This window comes from Prinia subflava, chromosome 8, assembly GCF_021018805.1.
Source record: "Prinia subflava isolate CZ2003 ecotype Zambia chromosome 8, Cam_Psub_1.2, whole genome shotgun sequence".
Lineage (NCBI taxonomy): Eukaryota > Metazoa > Chordata > Aves > Passeriformes > Cisticolidae > Prinia > Prinia subflava.
The window spans coordinates 31,427,935-31,452,060 of record NC_086254.1 but is presented as its reverse complement, the minus strand read 5'-3'; the positions used below and the strand labels follow the sequence as shown (position 1 = coordinate 31,452,060).

At 53.6% G+C, this 24,126-nt stretch overlaps 2 protein-coding genes across 4 annotated transcripts in view; one reads left to right on the top strand and one right to left on the bottom strand.

The window, feature by feature from the left end:
* Positions 1 to 6,765, bottom strand: part of ZHX3 (zinc fingers and homeoboxes 3) — a 47,264-nt gene extending 40,499 nt beyond the window's left edge. For 2 of the 3 annotated variants that reach the window (XM_063404636.1, XM_063404637.1), the window contains exon 1: positions 6,606 to 6,765. The gene's annotated coding sequence lies outside the window, so the exon portion shown is untranslated. The remainder of the gene's footprint in view (positions 1 to 6,605) is intronic. The other variant, XM_063404640.1, reaches the window with a different exon arrangement.
* Positions 6,766 to 14,587: 7,822 nt separating this feature from the next.
* LPIN3 (lipin 3) lies at positions 14,588 to 23,375 on the top strand. The gene is made up of 20 exons (XM_063402249.1): positions 14,588 to 14,779; positions 15,121 to 15,216; positions 15,968 to 16,203; positions 16,425 to 16,529; positions 16,963 to 17,080; positions 17,241 to 17,670; positions 18,283 to 18,367; positions 18,488 to 18,633; positions 18,716 to 18,809; positions 18,974 to 19,043; positions 19,133 to 19,225; positions 19,782 to 19,822; positions 20,139 to 20,144; positions 20,289 to 20,415; positions 20,655 to 20,803; positions 20,968 to 21,054; positions 21,993 to 22,145; positions 22,419 to 22,530; positions 22,622 to 22,725; positions 22,836 to 23,375. The coding sequence occupies exons 1-20, from the start codon at positions 14,588 to 14,590 to the stop codon at positions 22,942 to 22,944; spliced, it is 2,553 nt and encodes an 850-aa protein (XP_063258319.1). The 3' UTR covers positions 22,945 to 23,375.
* Positions 23,376 to 24,126: the final 751 nt, after the last annotated feature.

Below are 24,126 nucleotides of genomic sequence, written 5' to 3'. Positions count from 1 at the left end.
ACACTCCCCTTCTCTTAAATGTTTTCTGACGTGGAAATGATTCCTAGCAAAGAAAGAAAGAGCAGGATACATTTCAGAGGGGGAGTCTGCTTTTACATCCTGTTTAACAAATCTAAGCACAACACTGCAGGCTTGCACAACCTCCAGGACAGGTGTCAGGGTGATCTGTCTCTAAGGGCCACCCCACACCCAGGAAATGAAGTAAGAGCCAATTAACCTTCAATGCAAAGTGTAAACATCTGTCTTAGCAGGTGAAAAATGACATCACATTCAACCCTTCAAGGTCTCCAAAGCCACCTGCTCCAAGGTGAGAGGTGACCACCTCTGCAAGGCTGACCAGAGCCTGAAGGCTGCAGGCTGCAAGAGAAAGCCCAGTGCTTTCTGTCATTGGGAGCTGGAATGATCCTTGTGCTTTGCATGCCCCAAGGGAGGACCTGGAGCCACCAGGAAGGTCTCAGCCACTGGAGTACAAGCACAAGGAGCCAGGAGGACATTTGGATCCTTCTCACAGAGACCCAAGACTTCAGTTCATTAAATATGCTACACAGCAAAAATCATCCAAGGCAACCCCATCTCAAACATCCTCTCACACAAGGTATACTCCAGGTACTCCAGTGCACTCCAGCACAGACCCTTATTACTCCTACACTGAGGACATCTGGAGATGAAGAGCTGTAAGATCAAGTATCCAAGAATTCAGGCCTAATTTTGGTCCTCTTAACTAAACTCTTTATTTTTACCATTTTAAGAGCAGACAAGAAGTTTCAATCCCTCTTTAAAGACAGATACCAGCTGATCCCTGATTATTTGGGGAAGACAGGAGCTCCACCAGACAGCAGGGTACAAGCCTTTGGCAGTAACTGCACCCTCCATCTGTGGGATAACCCAAGCATTGGAGTTACTTTCCAAAAGGACACCAGCAATACCACGGCTGACAGGAAAGCAAGACGTCTGTATGGCCATTTTGTTGAGCTTTGCTATATTCTGGGAGTTTTGTTTTTAAATTCACTGCAGCAGCTGGCCCACCAATTACCTGAAAGTCTTTTGGAGAATAAAAAATATCCCCACAGCTGAGAAGCACCTGTATGTAAAGAAAGAAGTGTCACAGCTTCCAATTTACAGCACTGCAATTGTAGAGCACAAGCCCACAGAAGATGCAGAGACTTCCAGATGGAGAGAGGGACGGGACTGATTACATACAATTATTAATGTGTGTCCCTACACCACTGGAAAAAAAGTACTGAATGTGCTTAGGAAGAAACAAAGCAGTGAAAAATAAAATGACTACCCATTCAAGTATTTGTGTGACACTGGCATGACACCTTAGGGAAATAAATATTTGCTTGACCTATTTCCAAAAGAGAAGTTTTTTATAAGTCCCACGAAAACCTCTTTATTTACTGAGGCATGAGAGCAGAGCATTTGCAAGCATCCCACACAACAAGCCATGTTCCAGGAGCAACTAACTCCCTGCTTCTCCTTCCCAGAGGAGCAAACTGATGCCTTTACAGCAGAGGGACAAAATCAGCCTGAAAACAACATCAAGGCACTTCAGAAGAGTTAAACAACACGGACACAAACAGCCAAGAGCCACCTTAACCCTCTTGAAGCCCCTTTCTACTGATCCATCTGCCTGTTGCTCAGAGAGTTTTTGAGTGCTTGCATTTTAAACCTGTGCCACCCAGGCCCTTTAGGGAGCAGCCAGGCACCAGAGCTCATTCTCCACCCCAGTCCTGACATGGCTCTCAAGCATCTCTGCATTAAAAGAAAAACAACAACAACAACAACCAAAAAACCAAACAAACGAACCACCAAAAGCTGCTCCCCTTCTCCCCAAGCAGCCCAGCAGACAGGGAAGCCCCATCACCCAGACTGAATTTTCTGAGCATTACTGGGCAGGAGTGCTTGGGTGGAGCTATAATGGAAACTTTTGCAACCTCAACACCATGTTATTTTATTTCATTTTTTTTCCCAAGCAAGTGCTAAAACACATGAGGGACCTGGCTGGAACAGCAAGGGCAGCACTCGTCTGCAGTAGGAGGAACCTTACAGATGCTATGACTGCAACTGGACACACAGTTTAGAGGGCTCATTCTCCAATTTTTCTATTTCTAATTTAAAAAAAAAAAAAAAAAGGCAGGAATAAGGAATGAAGGGCACACAGATAAAAGGGAGTTCAGTTAAATGTCCCCTTATTGTGCCTGTAGAACAAGGAGATGGCACCCTCACAGTGTCCCTCTGAATGGGGAGAGGAAAGACAAACCACAAAGCCTTTGAAGCTCATGAGAGCATCCTCCACGTGGAGATGAGCCACGGCTGCCAGGGCTGTGAGTGCTCTGGTGACAGTGCAGCCGCCTGGGCTCTCCTCTTGTGCCATGTGTCATCACCAGCTCCTGAGCTCCACCACAGGCCGCCCCAAACAGGCCCTCACAGTCACTTCACAAGCTCGTTCCGTTTGTATTTTAAGCATTGTTATTTAGGACATTTGTCAAGAGGGGAAAAAAAAAAAGAAAGAACGAGAAAAAGCAAACAAACAAAGGAGGGGAGAAGTACAAGACTTTTTTCTTTATAATTAGAAGCATCATCCTATTCCTACTTAACAAAGCAGAAGAGCCATCACAGCTGTCAGAGGGAGAGAAGCTGCCGACCTTCACCACAAGGACCATCAGGATCTTCTCCAAAATAGCCTCCATAGCAGGACTAGACTCATTTACCTGGAGCAGGTGTTTAAGTTACTAACATAATCTTCCTGATCTCCTAATGTAGTTAACGCAGAGATAGGCAACTCAGCATGATTCTGTGTCTGCATGGGGCAAATCACCCTGAGGATGAGCAGGGTGGGGGGAACCTGGACCTGGCTCCGGGCTCCTGCTCTCCCATCAAAATCCCTCTGCTCCAGGGCGACCCCAGCCCCCTGCAGGAACGAGGGCGACAATAATTTACATCAACTGTGAGCAAACCAAGGACCTCTCCATGAGGTGAACTTCCCTCATGCTTTTTTACATGCAAATCAGGTGAAAAAAACCAGAAAGGAATAATAATATCGGGCGATTGGAAGCAAAGGGGCATTGCAGCAAAGTGGGCAGCAACAAGCCAGCCCATGGGAGTTCACTTGCACAAGCTTGGGGGGCTGAGCAGGATGGGGGGAGATGTCTGCCCCAATCTTCTTCCTTTTGTTTGCACAGATTCTACAGACTCTATTGGGGGGTAATTTGTTTCTTTTTTACTTACAGAATTTTGTCCCGTAAGTTGCTAAGAGACTAACTGCTGGGTACTTGTGGGTGCTTGACCAAAACAAAGAGGAGGCCAGAAGTCGAGAGAGGACTATAGCATTGGGACTACACTTCTTTTGTCTCGGGGAACTTCCCTCGGAGAGGGAAGATAATGCGAGTTTTGGGGGCAGGTAAAGGACAGGGGTGGAGGCAGCTACGCTGTCTCTTGCTCTTGGCATCGGAGAGGACGGTCGGGCTGTGCTTGGTGCGGGAGAAGTTCACTGTCACCACCAAGTCCGCTCCTGGGAAATCCATCACCATCTGCTCGTGTGCCCCGGAATTCTGAGCTCGCCTCCTCCTGCCCTGCTGGGCTGGCGCTGTCCCGCCGCCGCTGCTTCTTCGGCATTGATCTGAGAGGGTTTTTTGCTACTCTGTGGCCTCGCACCCCCCTGCCTTGCCGGGACATCCCCGCCGTTCCAGCTGCCACCGAGGAGCTTCTGATGTATCTCATCCACAGCCCGGGATTTTCCACCGCTCCAGCTTGATGGAGTCCCGCAGGGGCACCGGGATCAGACCGCCCCGGGCTTTGTGAAGCAAAGCCCCTCGAGGTTCCTGGCTGTGTTTCGTTCTTAATGCTGTAGTTGTTGTTGTTCTGTTTGCCTCGTTATACATATTAGTAAAGAACTGCTATTCCTATCCCCATATCTCTGCCTGTGAGCCCCCTTAATTTTGGAAATTATAATAATTCGGAGGGCGGGGGTTGAATTCTCCATCCCTAGCAGACACCTGTCTTTCAAACCAAGACAGGCTCGCAGTTGTTTGCCTTCATTCCCAACAGTTTTCAGGGGGAGCTGATGCCCTGACTGCAGCTGGCCCAGTCCCTGGAGGGGATGAATGGGAGCGGGTCTTGCAGGGCTCAGCACAGCCCAGATACTGCCCCACATTCAGGAGCAGAAGGGAGGCACCTGTGTGACAGCCTCGCACAAACCAGGAGAATCCTGGTGCCCAGAAACCTGGAGGAGGTCCCGTGGCACCAAGGCATAGCCGTGCCCTGCAGACAGTGCTGCCTCCAGACCTGCCCCACACAGACACGGAAAGGATGGACAAGGGATGGACACAGGCCCGTGTCCCAGGGCTGGAGTGCAAACCCAAGTTGCAGGTAATTCCAGGAGCTACAAGATGAGCTGTTTTTACGTAGTAACACCATAGTAACCAAAGCAGAGGGAAAAGCTCGAATACACAAGGGGACAGCATTTTTGGGGAGGAGGAGCAGGAGATCTAAATAGAAGGAAAACACTGCAGAGTAAGGAGACACACTTTTGTAAAGGAGAACAGGAACCACACTGCTGTTTAAATCTCCCCACACTGACAACCCACATAGGTCTCACTACCAGCCTGGCTCACCTGCTCCAGGCTGTCAGTGCCGCCTGCATCCACCCCTGTGCCTGCCGATGAAAGGCAGCAGTCCCATGGGGCTGGTTTTACTTGGCTTTACAACAAGGAATTTATTGATAGCGATGTGCTCCCACAAGTGACTTCAGGGCTTCAAGTTACTACAGCTTTTCTACAGTAGCAAGAACTGCGGAGGCTGAGCCCTGTCAGAAAAACCTATGCTAAACCCCAACCCTTCCATATATAATTAACATCAGCTACAGATTAGGCTGTATCTGAAGCAAATCAGATCCAATAGCCTCTTCCTTCCCACCTCCAAAGGTGGGTCAGGACTCCAGAACTGTGTGGGCATCTGTGTGCTGGGATGCACTAGGAAGAAACAATAAATAGACTGGAACAGTCTGCTCCCTCTTCTCAGCTATGTTGTAAAATACATCAAGGTCACAGACCCAAACTAGTTAACCTAGTTAATAGAAGTTATCATTAAATTGCTGGGTTTCTTTACGGTAAATAAAATGCATCTAAGCATCTGGGTATTTTTCCCTTCCTCCTCATCTCTTAAAGAGAGATTAGTTTAGAATAAGCTGTTCCAGATAATGAAGTAAACTTCTGGCTTCCTACCCATGGAGAAGTGTTCCTCAGGACACTATGATCCTTGTTTGGGGACTGCAGCCAGAGAAGGTGGTCAGGGAGAAGGGCAGGGAAACCCTTCCTGATCAACTGGAGCCACCCTACAGCACTGGGCAGAGAGAAAGCCCATGGCCAGGCAGAAATGGGAAAAATCAGATCAAGAAAGGCTTGTATACGAGCTTTTCAAGGTACGTCACACGGCCTGACGAGACACATCACCCACCTCTCCCCTAAAAGTTTTCCATCACGTAATCAGAAGAGCAGAGAACTCCTTTGAAAAACCATATTGTCTGAGATTTGAGGGTGCAGACAAAGCGTGCCCTGAGCAGCAGGATGGGGCCGCTTCTCACACAGGTCAGCTTGCCAAGCTGTGTGACACCCGAGCGGCACACATCCACTCTCCACCCTGGACCCACAAGCCATCCAAAGGGACATTTCTGCTCTCCAAATTCACCTCTCACAGCGGAGAGGCCTCAGTCTGCTGGCACCCGGCCACACGCCTGGCTGCCACCGCAGGAGCCCTGGCTAGGAGCTGGCATAGCGCAGGCAGGACTTTACCCCGGCAGCCCGAGAGTGTGAGGTTAAACCACTGTCCCCAGCCAGGCACGAAAAGTACCGAACGGGAAATCTGGGGTTTAGCCCCGGCCCGGCCACAGATTTCCTGTGCGGCCTCGGGCTCGTCACTCAGCGGCCGCTCGGTTCTCCTACCTGTGCGAACGGGGAGATGCTCCCTGCTCATATCCCGGCTTGTCCCAAGCGCCGGCACTCAAACCCTGGCACTGCCGCAACGCCGAGAGCTCCAAAATCCCCACCGTGACCAAGCCAAGCTTGGTCCAAGCCCCCAGCTGCGACACGAGTGGGGTCTGCTGCCCCGCTGTCCGTGGAGCGAGCAGCCAATGAGGGCTGGAAAAAAAGCACTTTTCTTCCTCTGAAAACCCAGACTAGAAGAAAATCAACCCAGATCACCCCGGGGGAGAGGGGTCCCGAGCCGCCCCACGCAGCGGGGTGGGTCCCGGGCTGCCCCACGCAGCCGTGTGCTCACGCAAAGCTCCCACAGCGGCGGGACCGGATTTTTAACTGGATTTATTCCAATTGGAATTGCTGGCGAGCCCACGGCAGCGCAGCCCCGCCGCTCCGGCCAGCGGCAGGGCAGGGCTGGGCGCACCGGGGCGGCGGCGGGGCAGGGGGGGGTTCCACGCGTGTCCCGATCCTGGGGTGGGCGCCCCGCACGGGGACGGGGGGCGTGCGACAGCCTCGGCCCTGCTGCCCCGCACCTGCCGGGGCTCTGCGCTACCGGGGGCAGCGGGTGCGGGCGGGAGCGAAGCGCGGGGAGCGGGACCCTCCCCGCCGCGCCGGGCGCTGGGCACTCACCCGCGGCAGGTCCGTGGCGGCTCGGCGGGGCTCGGTGCGGGGCGGTCCGGTGCGGTGCGGTCCGGCGGAGGCCCCGGCCCCGAGCGCGGGGCGGGCGGCGCGGCGGGGCGGGCGGGCGCCGCCGAGCCCAGGCATCGGCGGGGGGAGAGCGGGGCGGGCGGGCGCGACAAACACCGGCATCAGCCGGGCTCCATCGCCGGGCGGGGGGCGTGACGTCACCGCAGCCGGCCGGAGCGCGCGTGCGCGCGGGGACACCCAGGCGGGTCGGGGCAGTCCCGGGACCGGGACCGGGATTGGGGCTGGGATCGGGACCGGGATTGGGGCTGGGACCGGGACCGGGATCAGCACTGGTCACCGGGACCGAGATCGGGACCGGGATCAGCACTGGTCACCGGGACTGGGATCAGCACTGGTCACCGGGACTGGGACCGGGATCAGCATTGGTCACTGGGACTGGGATCGGGACCGGGATCAGCACTGGTCACCGGGACCGGGATCGGGACCGGGATCAGCACTGGTCACCGGGACCGGGATCAGCACTGGTCACCGGGATCGGGACGGGGATCAGCATTGGTCACCGGGACTGGGATCGGGACGGGGATCAGCACTGGTCACCGGGACCGGGATCTGGGATCTGGGATCTGGATAGGTATCGGGACGGGACACCGAGACTGGGATCTGGACCGGGCACCGGGGAGTGCGGCGAGCGCCCGCAGCGGGGCTTTGCCCCCAGTGCTCGTAGCAGCCCCCCGAGCGCCCGCGGGGTGCGCGTACCGGGAGCAGCACCGAGCACGGGGAGGGTGATGAGGAGCGTGCGGCCACCGCCGGGGGCCGGGCAGGGGCGGTGCGCACCGGACCCCACTGTCCCCGCCGCCTCTGCCGCTCCCCGCGGGGAGCTGAGCCTGTCCGGCGGCGCTGGGCTCCGGTGGAACCGGAGGAGGGCGACGGGTCCGGTCGGTCCGCGATGTTCATCAGCGTTGTCAAAAACCGCGGGCGGCTCGGGGCAGGCAGCCCTGCACGGCGTCCGACGCGGTGGACCCGCATGGATGGCTGGGTGGCTGGAAGCCCCCAGCCCTTCCCTTTTGCCAGCCGCTGTCCCATGGGCAGGTGGCACTGTCCCACCGGGCAGGGAAGGAGGCTGCTGCGGGCGGGGGGCTCCGGGGTCCAGCCACGGGGTGAGCTGCGTTTGGGGACTGAACCCCAGAGCTGCCGTCTGGCCCCCGGCACTGCCCGGACTGGAGAGGTGCTTGGGGTGCCCAAACTGCTGCACCCCAAGGGTTTGCCAGCGTCACTCCTAGCCTGCTGTGAGCAGGTCAGGAATCAAACCAAGCACCAACTATTTCCTTTAAATAAAGCGTGTCTTGGAAAGATCTTGTCTTGAAATCAGACACCAGCTTTGGACAGAAGATAAAAGATTTTCCAGCAGTCTAAATGTGGACGTTATCCCACTTTTCCTGGATTCGGAGCTGATGGTCTGACTCTGCTCACAGTTACATTGATGTAAACATATCACTTATCGAAAGCTATTGGCTTAAAGTGCATGTCCTGGCTGGAGGTCGGGAGTTGGGACACAAAAACAGAGGGCTCTCAGTTCAGAGACTTCATTTTTCAGGACCATGTTTTGCTCAGGGCTCTCACCTCTCCTGGTTTGAGGATATTGCTGGATTTCTTTGCAAGCCTTGGCTCTCAGAGTCACACTGTTGTGTGGGAATTGCAGCTTTCTGGGCTTTTTAAGTAAGCTTGAACCCTTTGTGTTTACAGAAGAAATGTGAGCTTCCAACAGGTCAGAAACTAGGAGCCAAATCAGCAAAGCATGTTTTTAAACCAGAACGGATGGTTTCAACCAGTCCTGCAGCTGTAATTCAGCTTTTTCAATGCTTGTGATTGGGGACTGAGGATGGCATTTCCTCCTCTTCAGGCAAAATGGCTTTCCCACCCACTCCATCGCATGCCAGGCCAGTCTGACTTGATCTTTCTGGGAATGGGAAAGAAAAAACAAAACCAACAACACCGTTTTCCTAATGTATTCCTGAATCCAGGGCTGGTATGCAGAACAGCTGGACTTTCAGGAGATGTCCCTATGCCTGAGGGAGTAGGACACCTGAGCCTTGCTCCCCATGGCTTTCACAGGATGGGAATTTGACCCCATCCAGCTGTGCTGACTTGGTGTTTCTGCCTCTCCTCTCATCCTGTTTTGCTGAATCACTCCTTTCACAAGCCTCTGGAGCTCTTTGTTGATCCAGGAAAGGAAATGGGAGCCCCAGCCCAGTCAGCTGAGGGTCAGAAAGCTCTGCCAACCTTCCCGAAGCTCCCCCTGCCTCTTAAAATGCTGATTCTCCCTGCTGGGAGAAGAGGCCATGATAATGAGAAAGCCCTTTCACATCCCAGCCTCTGGCAGGGATTCCCCGGAGGGTCACAGCAGAGGAATGTCAGTCAGGGATGACAGCCCTGCCAGCAGCAGGCAGCTGCTCCTGGGAGCTGCCTGGCACAAGGACCTCGGACGTGATGGGTTGATTGACTGCTGTCACCCAGCCCGATGGCTCTGGCCACCCCTCACCAGACATGTGCTGCTTGCAGCATCCTGCTCAGCATTCAGGAAAAGGCATCCTTACAGCCATGCCTCAGCCTGCCTGGCTGCTGCCTGGGTTTTGTCAGCATCTCAGGAAAAGCCCATGTAAAGGGGCACTGGTGAAGGTAAAGACAGAGCAGACCCAGGGAGAAAGGATCCAGGCTAATGGTCATCAGAGGATTGTGCCACAGAACAGTGAGGTTCTGGAGCATCCTTCCAGGTGGGAAAAGGAACAGGAGAACACAGCTTTCTGGCTCTGGGGTGAAAAGACAATTCAGATGCTGTGGGGGTTTGTAGTGTGCACTTCCAGCCATCAAATAGTACTGGTGTCCCCAGTTACTGGCAGAGCCCCACAGCTGGAGGGATTTCTCCTGTTCCAGCCCCAGTTTTGCTTGTCTGAAAAGCAAAGTAACTCCCTTTAGTCAACTTGGTTGCCTTTCTGTCCTCTGCAGCATCTCTGGGGAGCTGAGCTGTGTCAGGTCTCAGCCAGCATGAAGGCAGGTGGGTTGGCCAGCTCCTCGAGTCTGCCTCACTGCTGGATTGTCTGACCTCCCTGCAGACATTTCAGGTCCATGAAGAGGCATGGAGCAAAGCAGGATCCAAGGAGATGCATCCCAGGCAGCTCAAATATTACATTAAACAGCTGGGAAAATCACAGAGAAATAGTGTATTGGTCAGGGGAGGAGGCAAACCCCTCATGAACTCCAACCTTGGAGGCTGCTGGAGAAATGGCTGTGGCTTGGCTGGGCTGCAGCAGCTGTCAAAATGTGAAGAGGGGGAAGAAGAAGCCTGTCTTTTTGACCCAGCTTGTCCACTCTCCCATCCTGTGACTGAAGACATAACTCGCTTTTTGGGAGAGAGGAAAATTTAGGAGGGTCCTGGGCAGTTTGTATGTGCTCCCAACTGCCAAGTGGATGGATGGATGGATGGATGGATGGATGGATGGATGGATGGATGGATGGATGGATGGATGGATGGATGGATGGATGGATGGATGGATGGATGGATGGATGGATGGATGGATGGATGGATGGATGGAGTTTTTCTAGAGAAGCCCAGGATCTCAGGATGTAGGTTTTCAGCATGACAGTCAGTGGAGGTACAGGGAACCCATAAGGCAGAGGTGCCCCGTTAGGGGTGAAGGCTGCCATCCAGGAAGGACGAGGAGTGCTGGGATGCAGGACAAAAGCTGACAAGTTGGATGTGCCTATGAGCTTTTTGGAATGCAAGGAGCTGAAAATACTGCATCTCAGCTGACTAATAAAAAAAATTCTGTCTTGTTATGCAAAGGCTCATTGCAAACGTCTGTGGGTTGTAGAGTTCTGAAAAGGGGGAAGACACCTCTCCCCGTTGGAGCAGCTCCTGGGGGAGGATGCACAAGATTCACAGAGGAGTTGGGGGATGTAGGATTACAAGCAGAGGGAGGGATGGACCTGCAAGTCTCACCTTCCAAAAAAGAGGAAAGGGGAATAAGAGGGTGTGTAAAAAGCAGCTGGCAGGAACCAAGGATGATTTTATGGCATTGCGAAAAATTACCACGGCAATTAAAAGTGTTCTAAGCTTTCTGGAGGAGACAGAAGGAAAAAAGAGGGAAGTAAAAGCCTGGATTGCAGGGAAGAATGCAGAGAGAACAGCCATCACTCAGAAAAGCCATGGCAGAGCTGGGGAGCTGCTGCAGGGGCATGGGGGCACATGTAAAGATTGGTGTGTCAGGAACCAGGGGTATGGATTGGTGGGGAAAACAGCTGGGCAAGGAGCCTTGGAGGTAAGTGATGGGAAGTCTGTACTTCTGCAGGGTGCCCAAGTGCCAGGAGCTCATCCCCCGTCCAGAGGATGGAGGCTTGGGGCCACAGCAAGGCTGAGCTGCCTGCTTGCTCCTGCTGGCATTTTGTTCCTTCTCTGTGTTCATCTGCAGATGCACTCATCTGGCTAAGGAAGAAATGGTGTCCTGCACTCGAATGTCCTTTGTTGAATGGTCTTTGCAGCACTTTTTACCAGTTACCAGGCATCCACAGCCCAGCTCTGTCCTTGCTTTTGTATGCCAGCCCTGGGGTTTGTGTTACACCCTCAAGGGCTTGCAGGTTGTAGCCCCCTGCTCTGGGTGAGACCCACTCCAGTGGCATCAGCGAGCACCAGTCTAAGCACATCACCTGAAGTGTCACACCCAAGGTGTCCTGATGGAGGTTCCATCAGATTCTTTCCCTGCTGGGCAGAAGTGCCCAGTGACCTGGCCATGGCTGTGGGGTTTGGTGGCAGCTGCCCACCCTGCAGTGCCGGCCCACCCTCCTCAGGGACCACAGCTATGCGGGGCCACCCACAATAGCTGCTTTCAGTGTAATTTCACCAAGGGGCAGAGCTCTCAGAAGACTGAGCTGCTGGAAAATAAGCTTCATTCCTCAGCAGATTTGTCACAGCCTTCAGGAGAGTTCCTGTGTTCAGACTGGGATCTTGTGCCCGGGTCATGCTTGGCACTGGACAGGCACAGGGGGAATCTCTGTGTCTCCAATTGCCATCAGCATAGCTCAGGAAAGTGAGGCACTGGGTGCTGACAGGACTTGCCTGGAATGAGCTGTGGCATTTCTGCAGATCAACCCATCAGCTGGGACCAACAACCTCAGGATCATTTTTCTCAGGGACTAAAGGTGTCCTAAGCAGCCACCCTCCAGCTCTGGCACTTCCCTGCCCTCATAGCACAATGTCAGCTCCATGTGTTGTGAGAGCTGCCATCCCTGAAGAGCCACCACTCAATCCCCATCACTCCCAAACCCAGCAGAGAGGCTGTTTGGGCATCACCAGCACAGAAGTCAGGTGAATGCAGGGCAGAGCCCACACCAGCCACATCCCTGCCCTGGAGTTATAGCATGGTGGGAGTCAATGCACTTTTGGGGGGACCACAAAAAACCCACCACCTCAGTTCCTCACCTGAGTTCATTCAGCTATTCCCCATCACTTCCCCACTGCTCTCAGGCTCCCTTAGAGTGTCTACTTTTATGTGCGTTCCTTTTACCGTGCCCTCCTTTCCCATCCCCATGGAGATGATGCAGGGCAGAGGAGCCCCTGGGCTTTGGCCACCCTTTATGCCTCATTAAGCCTTCACCGTGTCCTTGCAGCACGGTGGGCTGGAGAAGGAAGGGTCTCCACGGGCACAGGCCAGCTGTGGCCAGGGCTGCTGGAGCAAAGGGGCTGCGGGATGAGCCCCAGGTCAGCCACAGCCACCGCCGGCCTGCCCGGGCCCTCAGAGGCTCGGCGGGAGGCAGGGAGAGCAGCGGGGCTCTCTGCGGGACAGGCCCGGGGCTGTGTAGGGGACGGCCCTGCCCTCGCTCAGGTGAGAGGAAGGAAGCAGCGGGGAGAGGAGGAGCTGAGGGTGAGTGCTGCTGTCGGCAGAGCAGCCCCTGGGGTTTAGTTTTGCCCCGAAGCCGGAGGTGCTGAGGCTCAGCTGCTGCCCGGGTCATGGGGAAGGGCCTGTTGGTTTGCAGTGTTGATGTATGGGAGCAAGGATGTGGATGTGGATGTGGGCAGGGTGTGCTGCTGGCAGGGTGGCCCAGGAGCAAAGCAGACTCGTGTCAGCAAAGCACCTGGTTTATTTGGGGCAGTTCTTTGGGTCTAGAGGTGGATGTGAGCTGTTGGCAGGGGAGGACTGTCCCCTTCATCCTCCACTAGAGCTGCATGGTGGAGGGCTGTGATCCTGCCTGGTTTGGGGGCTGAGAGCTGGAGATGCCCCATTCCTCTAGAGGGTTTATTTATTGAATATGACTTGAAGATCATTTCTTTTGCCCGTCTGCCTATTAATCTCTCTCCAGACCATAACCTACCCTTCACCTCCCTAACGGGCCTGCTCCATCCATGGTGGGGCCGAGGCCTGCAGGGAAGAGCCTCTTTCCATTCCCTGCCTTCCTCCAGCTGTCCCAGGTGAGGCCCACAGGGAATTAAATTCAGTGAGCTGAAAACTGTACCATAGGCTTGCAGTCCCCAGCAATGAGATGCTTGGAGGGGGGGCAGCTGCCCATCGAGGCAAGGGGGGACAGTGGCTCTGCAGAGGGGACATGGCCCTGGCTCTCGTTCTGCTGTGTGGCTGCAGTGTTATGTTGAGCTCTTGCACCCTGCATTTACCATGAAGGTGCTGCTCAGTGCATCACATCTGGGGATAATTTCCAAGCCCCCACCCCAAATCCTATGGGATTTCTCCGCCCAAGGCTTTCCCTTTGCACTTTTCAAGTCTGTGTCAGTGTATATGTCAACTGGAAGCTCATCAGTGCTGCCCAGGGAGCGTCAGGGTCAGTCTGATCATTCCTCCTCTCCAAAACTGCCCCCACGTGCAGAGAGGAGCTGACTCCTGTTTGCTGCCAGGCCCTGTGGCACAGCTGGAGGGCTGCCTGCCCCAGCAGCAGCGCCTGGGAAAGCTGGGCTCAGCAGGTTGGTGAGCAGCCCCGTGATCTGGGCCCCGCTCACAGCAGAGCTGATGGAGCCACCGAAGCTTCGGGAGCTGGCTGGCACTTCCCCTGCTGTCATTCTCCAGAGAGGATCTGGGATTTGGGCTCACTCCTGGCTGCCAGGGAGAGGTGGGGGACAGGGCATGGAGCAGGAACCATGTCTGCCCACTCAGACCGCCTTCCAGGAGGGATGTCTGGGGATGGACAGGGCTGAGCTTATGCAAAACAGATTGGAGAGACTGAGTCCCTGCTGGGGCAGAGGGCTTGTTGCGTGGTACATGCCTGTTGTCATCCGTTTGGGTAAAGAACCAACTCCCCCCAGCCACCCTTTGGGTTGAGTGTGCACTGAGCGCTGTGCTAGGAGTCCCTAGGGACACCACACCATCACCTGGCTGTGCTGCCCAGCACAAGAGTTCTGGCTTGTACAGGAGCCATGTCTGGCCAATTCTACAATGCCTAAGTGGGATGCCTTTCCCTCTGAGTGGGAAATGTTAGGTTTGGACTTTGTTCAAAGTGAGTGTGTGGAGTATGGAGCAGCTCGGACTTCCCACCTCTCTGCCGTGATTTGTTAGGAATTTCTAAGGAAGTGCAGGACAGGAGGTCTCCTGCCAACCTAATTCTTGTCTGAATGGGATGTTGACAGCTTGACTGTGTGGTGTTGCTGTGAGGTTGTGTTTGCCCTCTCAAGGAGCAAATGTGATGGTGTATCCCACTGCCAAGGGCATCTCTCCTCCAAAATGGATGCAATAACTCTTGCTCTGGCTTCTGTCTTGTTTTCTGGTGCTCACAGAGGCCCTGGCTGATCTTCTTCAAGGCCCTCAGGTGTTTGCCTCAGTTTCTTTAGAGGCTTACCTGTCCTCATGATGGGACTGTGTTGCAGCCATGACATGCGTCTCCTACAGTAAACTCACATTGCCTTTTGTTGCTGGGGTTTTCTTCCCCTACCTGGGTTTATTCCTGTCTCTCACTTGCAGTCTCAAACCATGAACTATGTGGGGCACCTGGCTGGGACCGTCTTGGGCACGATGAAGGCGCTGTACCAGGATCTGAACCCTGCCACCCTGTCGGGCTGCATTGATGTGCTCGTGGTGAGGCAGCCCGACAACTCCTTCAAGTGCTCCCCATTCCATGTTCGCTTTGGGAAGCTGGGAGTGCTGCGCTCCAAGGAGAAGGTGGTAAGTGGTGTCTGCCCTGGGGCTGCCCTTCCTTTCCAGTGTCTCCAGACCCAGGATCTTCTATAACCCACAGATTATGGAATGACTTTCTTTGAGGGGAATGGGAGCTCAGTGAAAGGAGTGCTTGCCAAGTTTTTGAGGGGATGCCCCCAAACTGAGCTCATCCATTTCCAGGGAGGAATGTGCTCTCCAGGAAAATTGGGAGATGTCTCTTGCCTCAAAGGCTATGTGGCTGTCAGGCCTGTGAGCAACTTCAACCCATCCCCTCCATCTGGAAGTGCCCCTGTGCTGCAGTGGATGAGGGGGGTTCAGATGGACAGGCTGCTTCTGTCCCTTGCTAGGTTGACATTGAAATCAATGGAGAGCCTGTGGATCTGCACATGAAGCTGGGAGACAATGGAGAAGCCTTCTTTGTCGAGGAGTCAGAGGAGCATGAGGTTGGTTATGAGGAGGTTCTGCATGTCTGTGTCCCAGTGTGAGCACCTGGAAGTGCAGGGTTGAGGTGGAATTACCAAGTTTGGAATGCTGCTCTTCCCATGTCCTGTGAGGTATTTTCTCTATCTGGAAAGTTTCCTGCTCAAAGGACCTTGCAACGCACATGGTGGAGCACCCTGAGGGTGTATTAGACCAAATATCTGCATCCCAGACTCGTCTCCATCAATGGACATGGCTGCTGGCCAGACAGGTGGATATTTTGGAGCTTAGCCCCTTGGGGATCTTGTGACAGGGATGAGAATGAGACAGATGCTGCAGCAGTCTGCCTGCTCCAATGGAAAGTGGGATGAGACTAGTTGTGGCTTCCAGAAATCCTGCCAGCTCCTCTCTCAGGCAGACTTGTGGTCACTGCTGGCTTGGGCTGGGTTTGGAAGTAGGAAAGGGCTCTGGAGTCAAATCCCATTTGCAGCCTTCATAATTCTGGTCTTGTGGTGCCATCTCCTGCCTGTCTCTCCTTGCCTGCATTAAAGATGTCTTTAGCTTGTGGCTGGATCACCCTAATGTTCTTTTATTCACATGTTGTATGTACAAATCCTTTCCTTCTAGGCCAGGCCATAAAACCACCCCTGAGCTGAGGGCTCAGTGATGTGGTTGTGCTGTTCTGTAGTATGCTCCATAGACAGCAAGGAGCTGCTAGGCTGAAAAGGAGTGTGCTGGAGGGAGCTGATGGGCTCTTCCTCATCCCTGTTCCAGGGCAGAATCCCCTCCTACCTCTGCACGTCCCCCATCTGCAAGGAGAGGAGCTCAAATTATGCTGTTCTACCCTCCTATGGGCTGGAGGTCACCAGCACTGGAGTGATCTTCCGCAAGAAGAGGCGACGCAAGAGAAGGCCCAAGATAAAGGTGGTGTTGGACTCAGGTTCTGACAGCTATGATGAGACCAAAAGTGAGAAGACCGTAGAAGAGCCACGTGAGCTGCCAGCCCGAAGGTGAGCTGCTTGGTCTGGGCAGAGTGATGCAGTAGTCAAGCCTGTGGGTTCATTAGGTGATGCCTAGTGCTGAAACAGGGGGAAAGTGTTTGCAAGTTGGAGCCCAGTCTCCTCTGGAGTAGAAAGCCACGGGGAATGGTGAAGCTGGGTATTGCCTGCTTTCTGGAGAGGAGACTGCTGCTTGAGAGTAGCACAAGTTCCCTCTCTTTCCTCCTTTGCAGTGATGCAGCATGTTCATCCTTTGCTGATCTCCCTGAAAAAACTGGGCCATTGCAGCCCCAAAAGACACACACGCACTCTGATGGGGACCTGCTCACAGTGGACAGGTAATGGACAGAGCCAAGGTGTTCTGCTCGCTCAGGTGAGAGCAGGGCACATGCCCCATGGCAGGGAAGGAGTTATGGAAAAGTGACTTGGACGTGTCAGGAGGGGAGGATTTTCTTAGCCTGGTATGATGTGGCTGGAGGAAAGCTCAGAGACCACAAGGGACACTTGGCCATGGTCACAAGTATAAGAAGCCTGTGTGCACAGGGCTCTCTGCTGATGAGCTGCTCTGGCCAACTGCTGGTATAGCACTTTCCTTCCTTGGGCCTCAGTTTCCATAGGTCTTGGTCCTTTGAGAGTGGCAGTCTTACAGAGTAGAAATGAATTTATGAGAAACAGCATTACAGGGTTCTTGGCCCTAAATGTTCTTGCACTGATAGGAGAGCATGGAGCTGTAATGTAGGTGAAGCCTCACATCTACTTCTCTTCCTGCAGCTTCCCACTGGATCAATCTCCTCCCAAAAGTGATTCTGAACTGTCAATCAAACCACAGAAAAGTTTTGCTCTGGGGGTTGAATCCCATCTGAAGTGGATCTGGGGAAAGCTCCCTCAGGTGAGTCTCTGCTTTTGCTCTTTTGCTGGGAATGGGTTTCCAAAAGACCTGTAGAAAGTAGATGAGGCTGTGGCCAGGCAGCCTTAAGGAAGTTGTCCTCTTCTGTGGGATACTTTGGGTAACTTCCCATCCTCAAACCTGTTCTTCTGCTTTCCTTGAGGTGACTAAATTGATGCGAGTTAAACCAGCCAACTCCACAAAGACGGTTGATCCTGCAGCCACCGCCATCTCTGTGACACCGCTCTCAGCAGATGAGGCAGCCCCTCTTGTTTCCACCTCTGAACATCTGGGAGAGGATTCAAGCCCAGGAGAACCACAGGGAATACCCTGTTCCTTGGCTGTGCCTGTAACTGAGCCAGCACTTGCACCCCAGGCTGGGAACAGCATCTCCAGGCTGAAGGACATCCTCCATGCTGTCACAGCAAAGAGATTTTTGGGAGCCTACTCAGTCCCACAAGAGAAACACAAGGAAGATGTGAATGTTGTGCCAGAGGTTCAGGCAGATGTGGAGCCCTTTGAGGGAGCCACTACTTCAAGGCAGGCAGGCTCAGAAAGCCCTGAGTCCCAGCTAGAGAGGCAGAGGAGGCAAGGTGAGAGGGTGACTGGTGCTGCTTGAAGTGGTGTTTGAGCCTGCAGATGTGTCTGACTCAAATGAACACCTGGGTTGTTCCTTCAGTGTAACTCCATGACTTCCAGGCGTCATGTGTTTACTTTCCCTTCTCTGTGTGCTACCAGCTCCTTTGCTTTGAAGAGACATCCCTTAGGTGTCCACCTTTCAGTGACCACCCAGCTCCCAGGAAGGCTTTCTTGCCGTACGTTCCCTGAAGTCCATCCTTCGATGTATCTGCTTTTGCATACTTAGAAGATTTCTCAGCAGTACAGGCCATACCTTAATTTCGAGTGTATGATAGCACCTGGCATGACTTGTGTCTTTATCCTGAGCTTGGCAAGCTAGGGAAAATCACAGAGAAGCATTTATGTATCCCCCTTCACAGTGTATTTAAGGAACATGCTAGTGTAGGTATCTTGAGGCACTCCTGTAGCTGTTGACTTACGGCAGTTTTTCCAGTAGGAAAATGGCTGCCCTGTTTGTAAGGTACATGGATATGATTGAGGAAAATGCTGCTGGCTTTCTCGATAGATGCTGGGGTGATTGGAAAGGTGATTCAGCTAAGCTCTCTCTCTTCTGTCTCTGCACTGAGAATCTATCAAAAGTCCTCACTTGGGTCCCAGTGCCGTGTATGTGGAAGACCTCTCCAAGGTGGACAGCAAGCCAGTGGGGAGGAGGTATGAGTTGCCCCAGCTGGCCAAGCTCAGACATTTTTGAGCAATTCCCCTGGCACAAAGGATGGAGGTATGTTTAGAGCTATTCTCTTATGTCACCACTGTTTCTTCCCTTGCTGACAGTGACACAGAGCAGGACCCCAGGAACCCTCTCTGTATCCAGCTGCCATCCACCTTGCCTGCCAACAGCCCCATGGACTCTGACTCAATGCCCACAGTTGCTCTGTCACTGTGCGGGGGTCTCAGGGGCAACAGGCAGATCTCTCATGGTAGGTAGGAGGGGAGGGGGAATCTGCAGCCCTGAAATCCTTTCTGTCCTCCAATGGCATGACACAGCCTCTGTCCCACCAGAGAAGTTCATGGAACACATGATCTCCTACCAGCAGTTTGCTGAGAATCCAAGGCTTGTCAGTGACCCAAACCTGGTGATAATGATCAACAAGAGGTAAGTGGCCTATTCTTTCTGCTGCTTCATTTCACAATGGATATTTTTGTCCATTTGTCCCTGTGGAAACCCTCCTGTACTGCATGATTGTACCAAAGTAGTTGTGGGACCTGTAAGCCATGCTGCAGGTTAGAGATGTGCCCATCCCTCTTGCTTTTATCCAGGTATTACAGCTGGGCAGTGGCTGGTCCCATAGTCCTGGCCCTGCAGGCTTTCCAGAGGAACATCCCTGAGGTCAGTGGTACCACACATTTCCTGGCTGTGATTCTTAGCAGGGCCTGGGCTGAGGACTGACTTCATCCTGTGTTCTGCCACATTCACAGAGTATCATCGACGAATTGGTGAAGGAGAAGATGCCCAAGAGACACAGAAGGTGTTGGTTCTCCCGGAGGAGGAGAGAATTCCTAAGAGAGGGGGTATGTTTGCAGCAGTGGATATGACAACCATGTCCCCAGGGGACAGGCATCATTCTACTGACTGGCAGGGGTAGGAGTAGGATCCTGGGCATGGCCTAAGGTTGACTATGAGGACATCCAGGACCTGACGAGGTGACTTCTTAAGGTTGCTACCTATCCCCTTTGGTCTGTTAATGCCTGAACAGCAGAGCAACACCTGGTAATGCAGTAATGTGGACTTTGTGGTGGTGACACCTCCTGCCATGTGCTGGTCATGCCAGGTCCTTGGGCACCACGTGTGCTTGTGGGTCTCCCTGCCCCCCACAGCACCAGGCTGTGCTTCCTCTTCCAGCAGCAGTGTCCCTGGGAAGGCAGGGACTGCAGTGATACCTCTTTTGGCATTTCTGTTCCAACTGGAAGAAAAGCAAAGCAGCCCCTGCTCTTGCTCTCAGCTCTATGCAAGCAGTGAAACATCTCTGTTATCAACACTGTGTTGATCCCAAATCCAGAGCACAGCCCCATAGCAGTCACTGTGAAGAAAATTAACCAAAACCAGCACACTCCTCTCTGTCTGCAGCGGCAGTCAAGGCCAGGGAAAGCCAGTGTGCGAACACAGCGGTGTGACTGTGCCCAGCAAAGGTGAGTGCCTCCCTCCCAGGTCATCTTCAGGAGTATGGATACTCCTGATCTCTTCTCCTATGTGACTAATAGGTCCTAAGTTTGCCTAATAAAAGAGGGTAGGAAGCTTTTCAAGACTCTGGCTGACCCCATCCCTTCTTTGTGTAGGCAGGAGGAAGAGGAGTCATCCAGTGACAGTGAGCCCCAGCAGCTTAGGGACGTGTTGGCAATGGATGCCCCTGCTCAGAAACCTCTGCCAACCTACAAGAAAGGGAAAGAGAGGGTGGGAATGCTGCAGCCTGACCCTGCCCAGCAGAGGTGAGTGCCTTCCTCCCAGGTCACCTTCAGGAGTCTGGATACTCCTGGTCTCTTCTCCTGCATCATGAGTTATTCCCAAGATTGCCTCACAAAAGAGGGTAAAAAGCTTTGTTAGGACTCTGGCTGACCCCTCCCTTTCTTTGTGTAGGCAGGCAGAAAAGGGGACATCCAGTGACAGTCATCCCCTGCACCCTGGGGATAAGTTGGCAGTGCAGCCTGCTCAGAAACCTCTGCCAACCTACAAGAAATCCCTGCGGCTTTCCTCCAAACAAATTGTATGTATTTATTCCTCCATCTTCACTGTCCATGTGTGTAGGGGTGAGACAACCCTTAAACAGGGATTTCTCTACTCCTGACCTTGTGTTTTCATAGGACATCCAAATATTTTGCCTTGCTGGCCACCATGTAGAGTCTTGGGATCTCCGGCCTGGTTGGGTGGCAGTCTGGCTTCTGGCAAGCCATGGAGTGGTGTGAATTTGTGCTGGTGTAACACTTTTGCTGCCCCTCTGCCCAGGGAAAGTTGAATCTGCAGGATGGTCCCAACGAGGTGGCATTCAGCGTGACAACTCAGTACCAGGGCACGTGCCGCTGTGAGGGCACCATCTACCTGTGGAACTGGAATGAAAAAGTGGTGATCTCAGACATCGATGGCACCATCACCAAGTAAAAGGCCTTTCTCCTACCCCAAAATCCTTGTTTTCCCCTGTTAGGGGAAAGTCTCCTTTAAAGGCTCACATAAGCAGGCAGAAGGGTGCACAAACCCCATTGTGGTGAGGGTGGATACTCACCACGTTGGATGACACTAACCCAGCCTCCTTTCCTCTCAGATCAGATGCTCTTGGACACATCTTGCCACAACTGGGTAAAGATTGGACTCACCGTGGGATTGTTAAACTCTTCCACAGAATCCACCTGTAGGTATTGCATCAGCTGAGGCCAAGGGGAAGTGGGAGCTGATGGAGTTGGAGTCAGGGCTTCTTATTCACTGATGCAGGCCTAGAGAGCTGCGTTATCTGCTGTCAGTGCTGGCTGATGCTGGCTGCACTGCCTACATGATGCTGAGGGGTGAAAGCAGAGGGTCCTCTGGGAGCAGATGCTGGTATTACCTTCCCTGGAAGGAGTGTGTGTCAGTGGAGGCTTTGCTGGGGAGATATAGCTGAGCAACAGAGGAGACAAGACCACCTAAGGTCACACCTGAGGGTGGTGGCACGGGTGTCCCCAGCACTGTGGTGCTGGTACCTCTCTGGGTACCCAGTGATGGCTTCCCACAGCCCAAGGGACTCACCTGCGAGGGGTGACACCAACAGTGAGTCTTTGCGAGCCTCCAGCTTGGTCCCTGGCCCCTGTGGCCACTGAGAGGCACTGTGGGCCCGTGGATGGCTCATTCTGTCCCCGGCAGAAACATGAGAGGGATGCATTCCCGGGGATTGCAGGGACTCGACCGGCACCTCGGCAGCCTTTGGCCACCCGGTACCACCTCTGCCGAGCTGTCCCCCGCCCGGGCGTCAGCAAGGCTTGGGTACAGCCCTCCACGATTTACAGGCAGTGCTGTGTGATGGCAGTGCTGTGTGAGAGTGCTGAGCAGCAATGGGTGCTGTGCAGCTGGGCTGGGTGGCTGTGTGGCTGCTGGGACAAGCATGGAGGGTGGTGCTGGGACTCCCGGTGTGGGACAGGTGGGGATTTGGTTTCGTCTGGGTTTCCAGATAAGGGATTCATGTTCTTTGTGGAACCACCTTGCTTACCGGAATAAGATTTGGTCTTAGACCAGGTGCTTGGCTACCTCTTCCTCCTCGGAGCAAGAGAAGGCCTTGCCCAAGCCACAGCTCAGAGGGTCTCCCTGTGTTCTCTCTAGGAATGGCTACAAGTTCCTCTACTGCTCGGCCAGGACTATTGGCATGGCTCACATCACGAAAGGCTACCTCAAATGGGTCAATGAGCAAGGCTGTGTCCTCCCCATGGGCCCCATGCTGCTTTCCCCCAGTAGCCTCTTGTCTGCCTTCCACAGGTACTGTCTTTTCCTGCACTTCCTGTACCCCTGGGCACAGCTCTCCCTTCCCCACCCTTACCCTGAGGGATGTCCTGGCCTTAAACTGCTCTGCCCTCCTTGGTGCACAATGCCTTCATCGGAGGCAGCAGGGGAGCTGCCTGACCTTGCTGGAGCTTCACAATGAAGCTGTGATACACTGAAGCACAAATCCCTTCCCTGAGCCCCACACAGGTTTGGTGCCCACAGTCCTGGCCAGTGGATGCCACTGTGACCGTGTCTCATGTGCTGCAGGGAGGTGATTGAGAAGAAGCCAGAGGTGTTCAAGGTCACCTGCTTGACAGACATCCGAAAACTGTTTGCTACAAAGAGTCCCTTCTACGCGGGCTTTGGGAACAAACCCAACGTGAGTGGGTCTGCAGGTGTGCAGGCAGGGCTCAGGCTGGGCAGGGGTGCCTTCCTGCAGCTCTCATGCCATGCTGGCCTTCCTCGGGCAGGATGTCTACACTTACAAGCAAGTGGGGCTGCCAGAGAGCCGCATATTCACAGTGAACCCCAAGGGAGAGCTGATCCAGGAGCTCACAAAGGACCAAAAGTCAACGTAAGCAAAGTGTTTACTCCTCAGCATCTTTGAGATGACCCAACTGTGATGCAGAGAAGCATCAAACACACACCCAGTGACCCCAGTGTAACTTCTTTCTTACCCCACAGATACGAGCGGCTGTTGGAGCTGGTGGAGGTCTTCTTCCCTCCTGTGGAGGGGAGGAGTGCTGCTCTGGCATTCCCAGAGTACAGCCCCTTTGCCTACCCCACTGCCTGATGTTGACTCGGATGGTTGCCCTAACGCCATCCCTGTGGAGACCTGAGCCAGAGCTCTCCAGCATGTTCTCTGCCAGAACTAAATGCTCCAGGTGCACCTCAGTCTCCCTGTTGGCTGCTTGGGCATTTTACACTTGTACTAGAGGTCATGACACCCCTTAGCAGGAAGCCAAGGGGTCTAAGAGGGAGCTCTGACTCTACAAAAACTGCAGTTACTAAACACAAATTCCTGAAAGCTGGGTCTCTTCTGATGTTTGTAGCTTCTCTAAAGCCTGGCTCTTTTTTAAAGTTGGTGGTTGTTCCCTGTTGTATTCATTGATGAGCTTCTGACATAGCTATTACTACCTCTGGTATGACAAGTGTTCCAGACAGTCCAGCTACTTGCAGTTTGGAAGCTGAAACTGCCCACCAGCTTTTAAAGGTTGATGGAAGATGCTGGGGTTTTGAGTGTTCTGAACTAAAAGCAATAATAAATAGTGCCTTAATCCAGGCTGCCTCTTGTCTGCTCTACCCCTGTGCATGGAAGTGGGAGCCAGGCTCCAAGTCCTTTCTAAAATGTGATTGGGCTTATCCTGCTCAAACGTCCTACCAAATGGGTCCTGGGATCAATGGGACCAGCTTCTAGAAAATGTTTCTTTTTCCAGTTTTTTTTTTAATCATTATGTTTAGCTAAGGTACAAAATTAATGAAAAACAGAAAACAAATCCAGGCTTATTCTGTATGTCCATGGGGAATGGACAGGAGACCTTGCAAAAGCCAGAGGCCCCTGTGCTGAGGCTCACTCTGGGCTGGCTCCAGCCCTCGAGGTGCCTGGGAGCAGGGGGTCCCTGCAGCCCAGGGCAGCCTCGGTAGCACTGGGGACACCCAGGGAAGAGCCCTGGATGAGGCTCTGCAGGCCCACGCAGGCTCAGCCCTGCTCCCTCATGGCATCCCATGGGACAGGGCCCACTGGGATTTGCCTCTACATTTACCATGCCTGTCCAAAGCAACTGCAAGGGGAGAGTGACCTGTCAGTGGGACCCTTCTGTGCACAAGTAACCCCAGGGTGGCCATGCCAACAGCCCCAGGGACCTCCAGCCCCACAACCCTGCAAGTGCTCCTTGCACCCAAAGCAAATGAAAATAAAGCTGGGATGTGAAAAATAAAGATTACTCATTTACAGAAGAGCAGCAACAAAAACAAA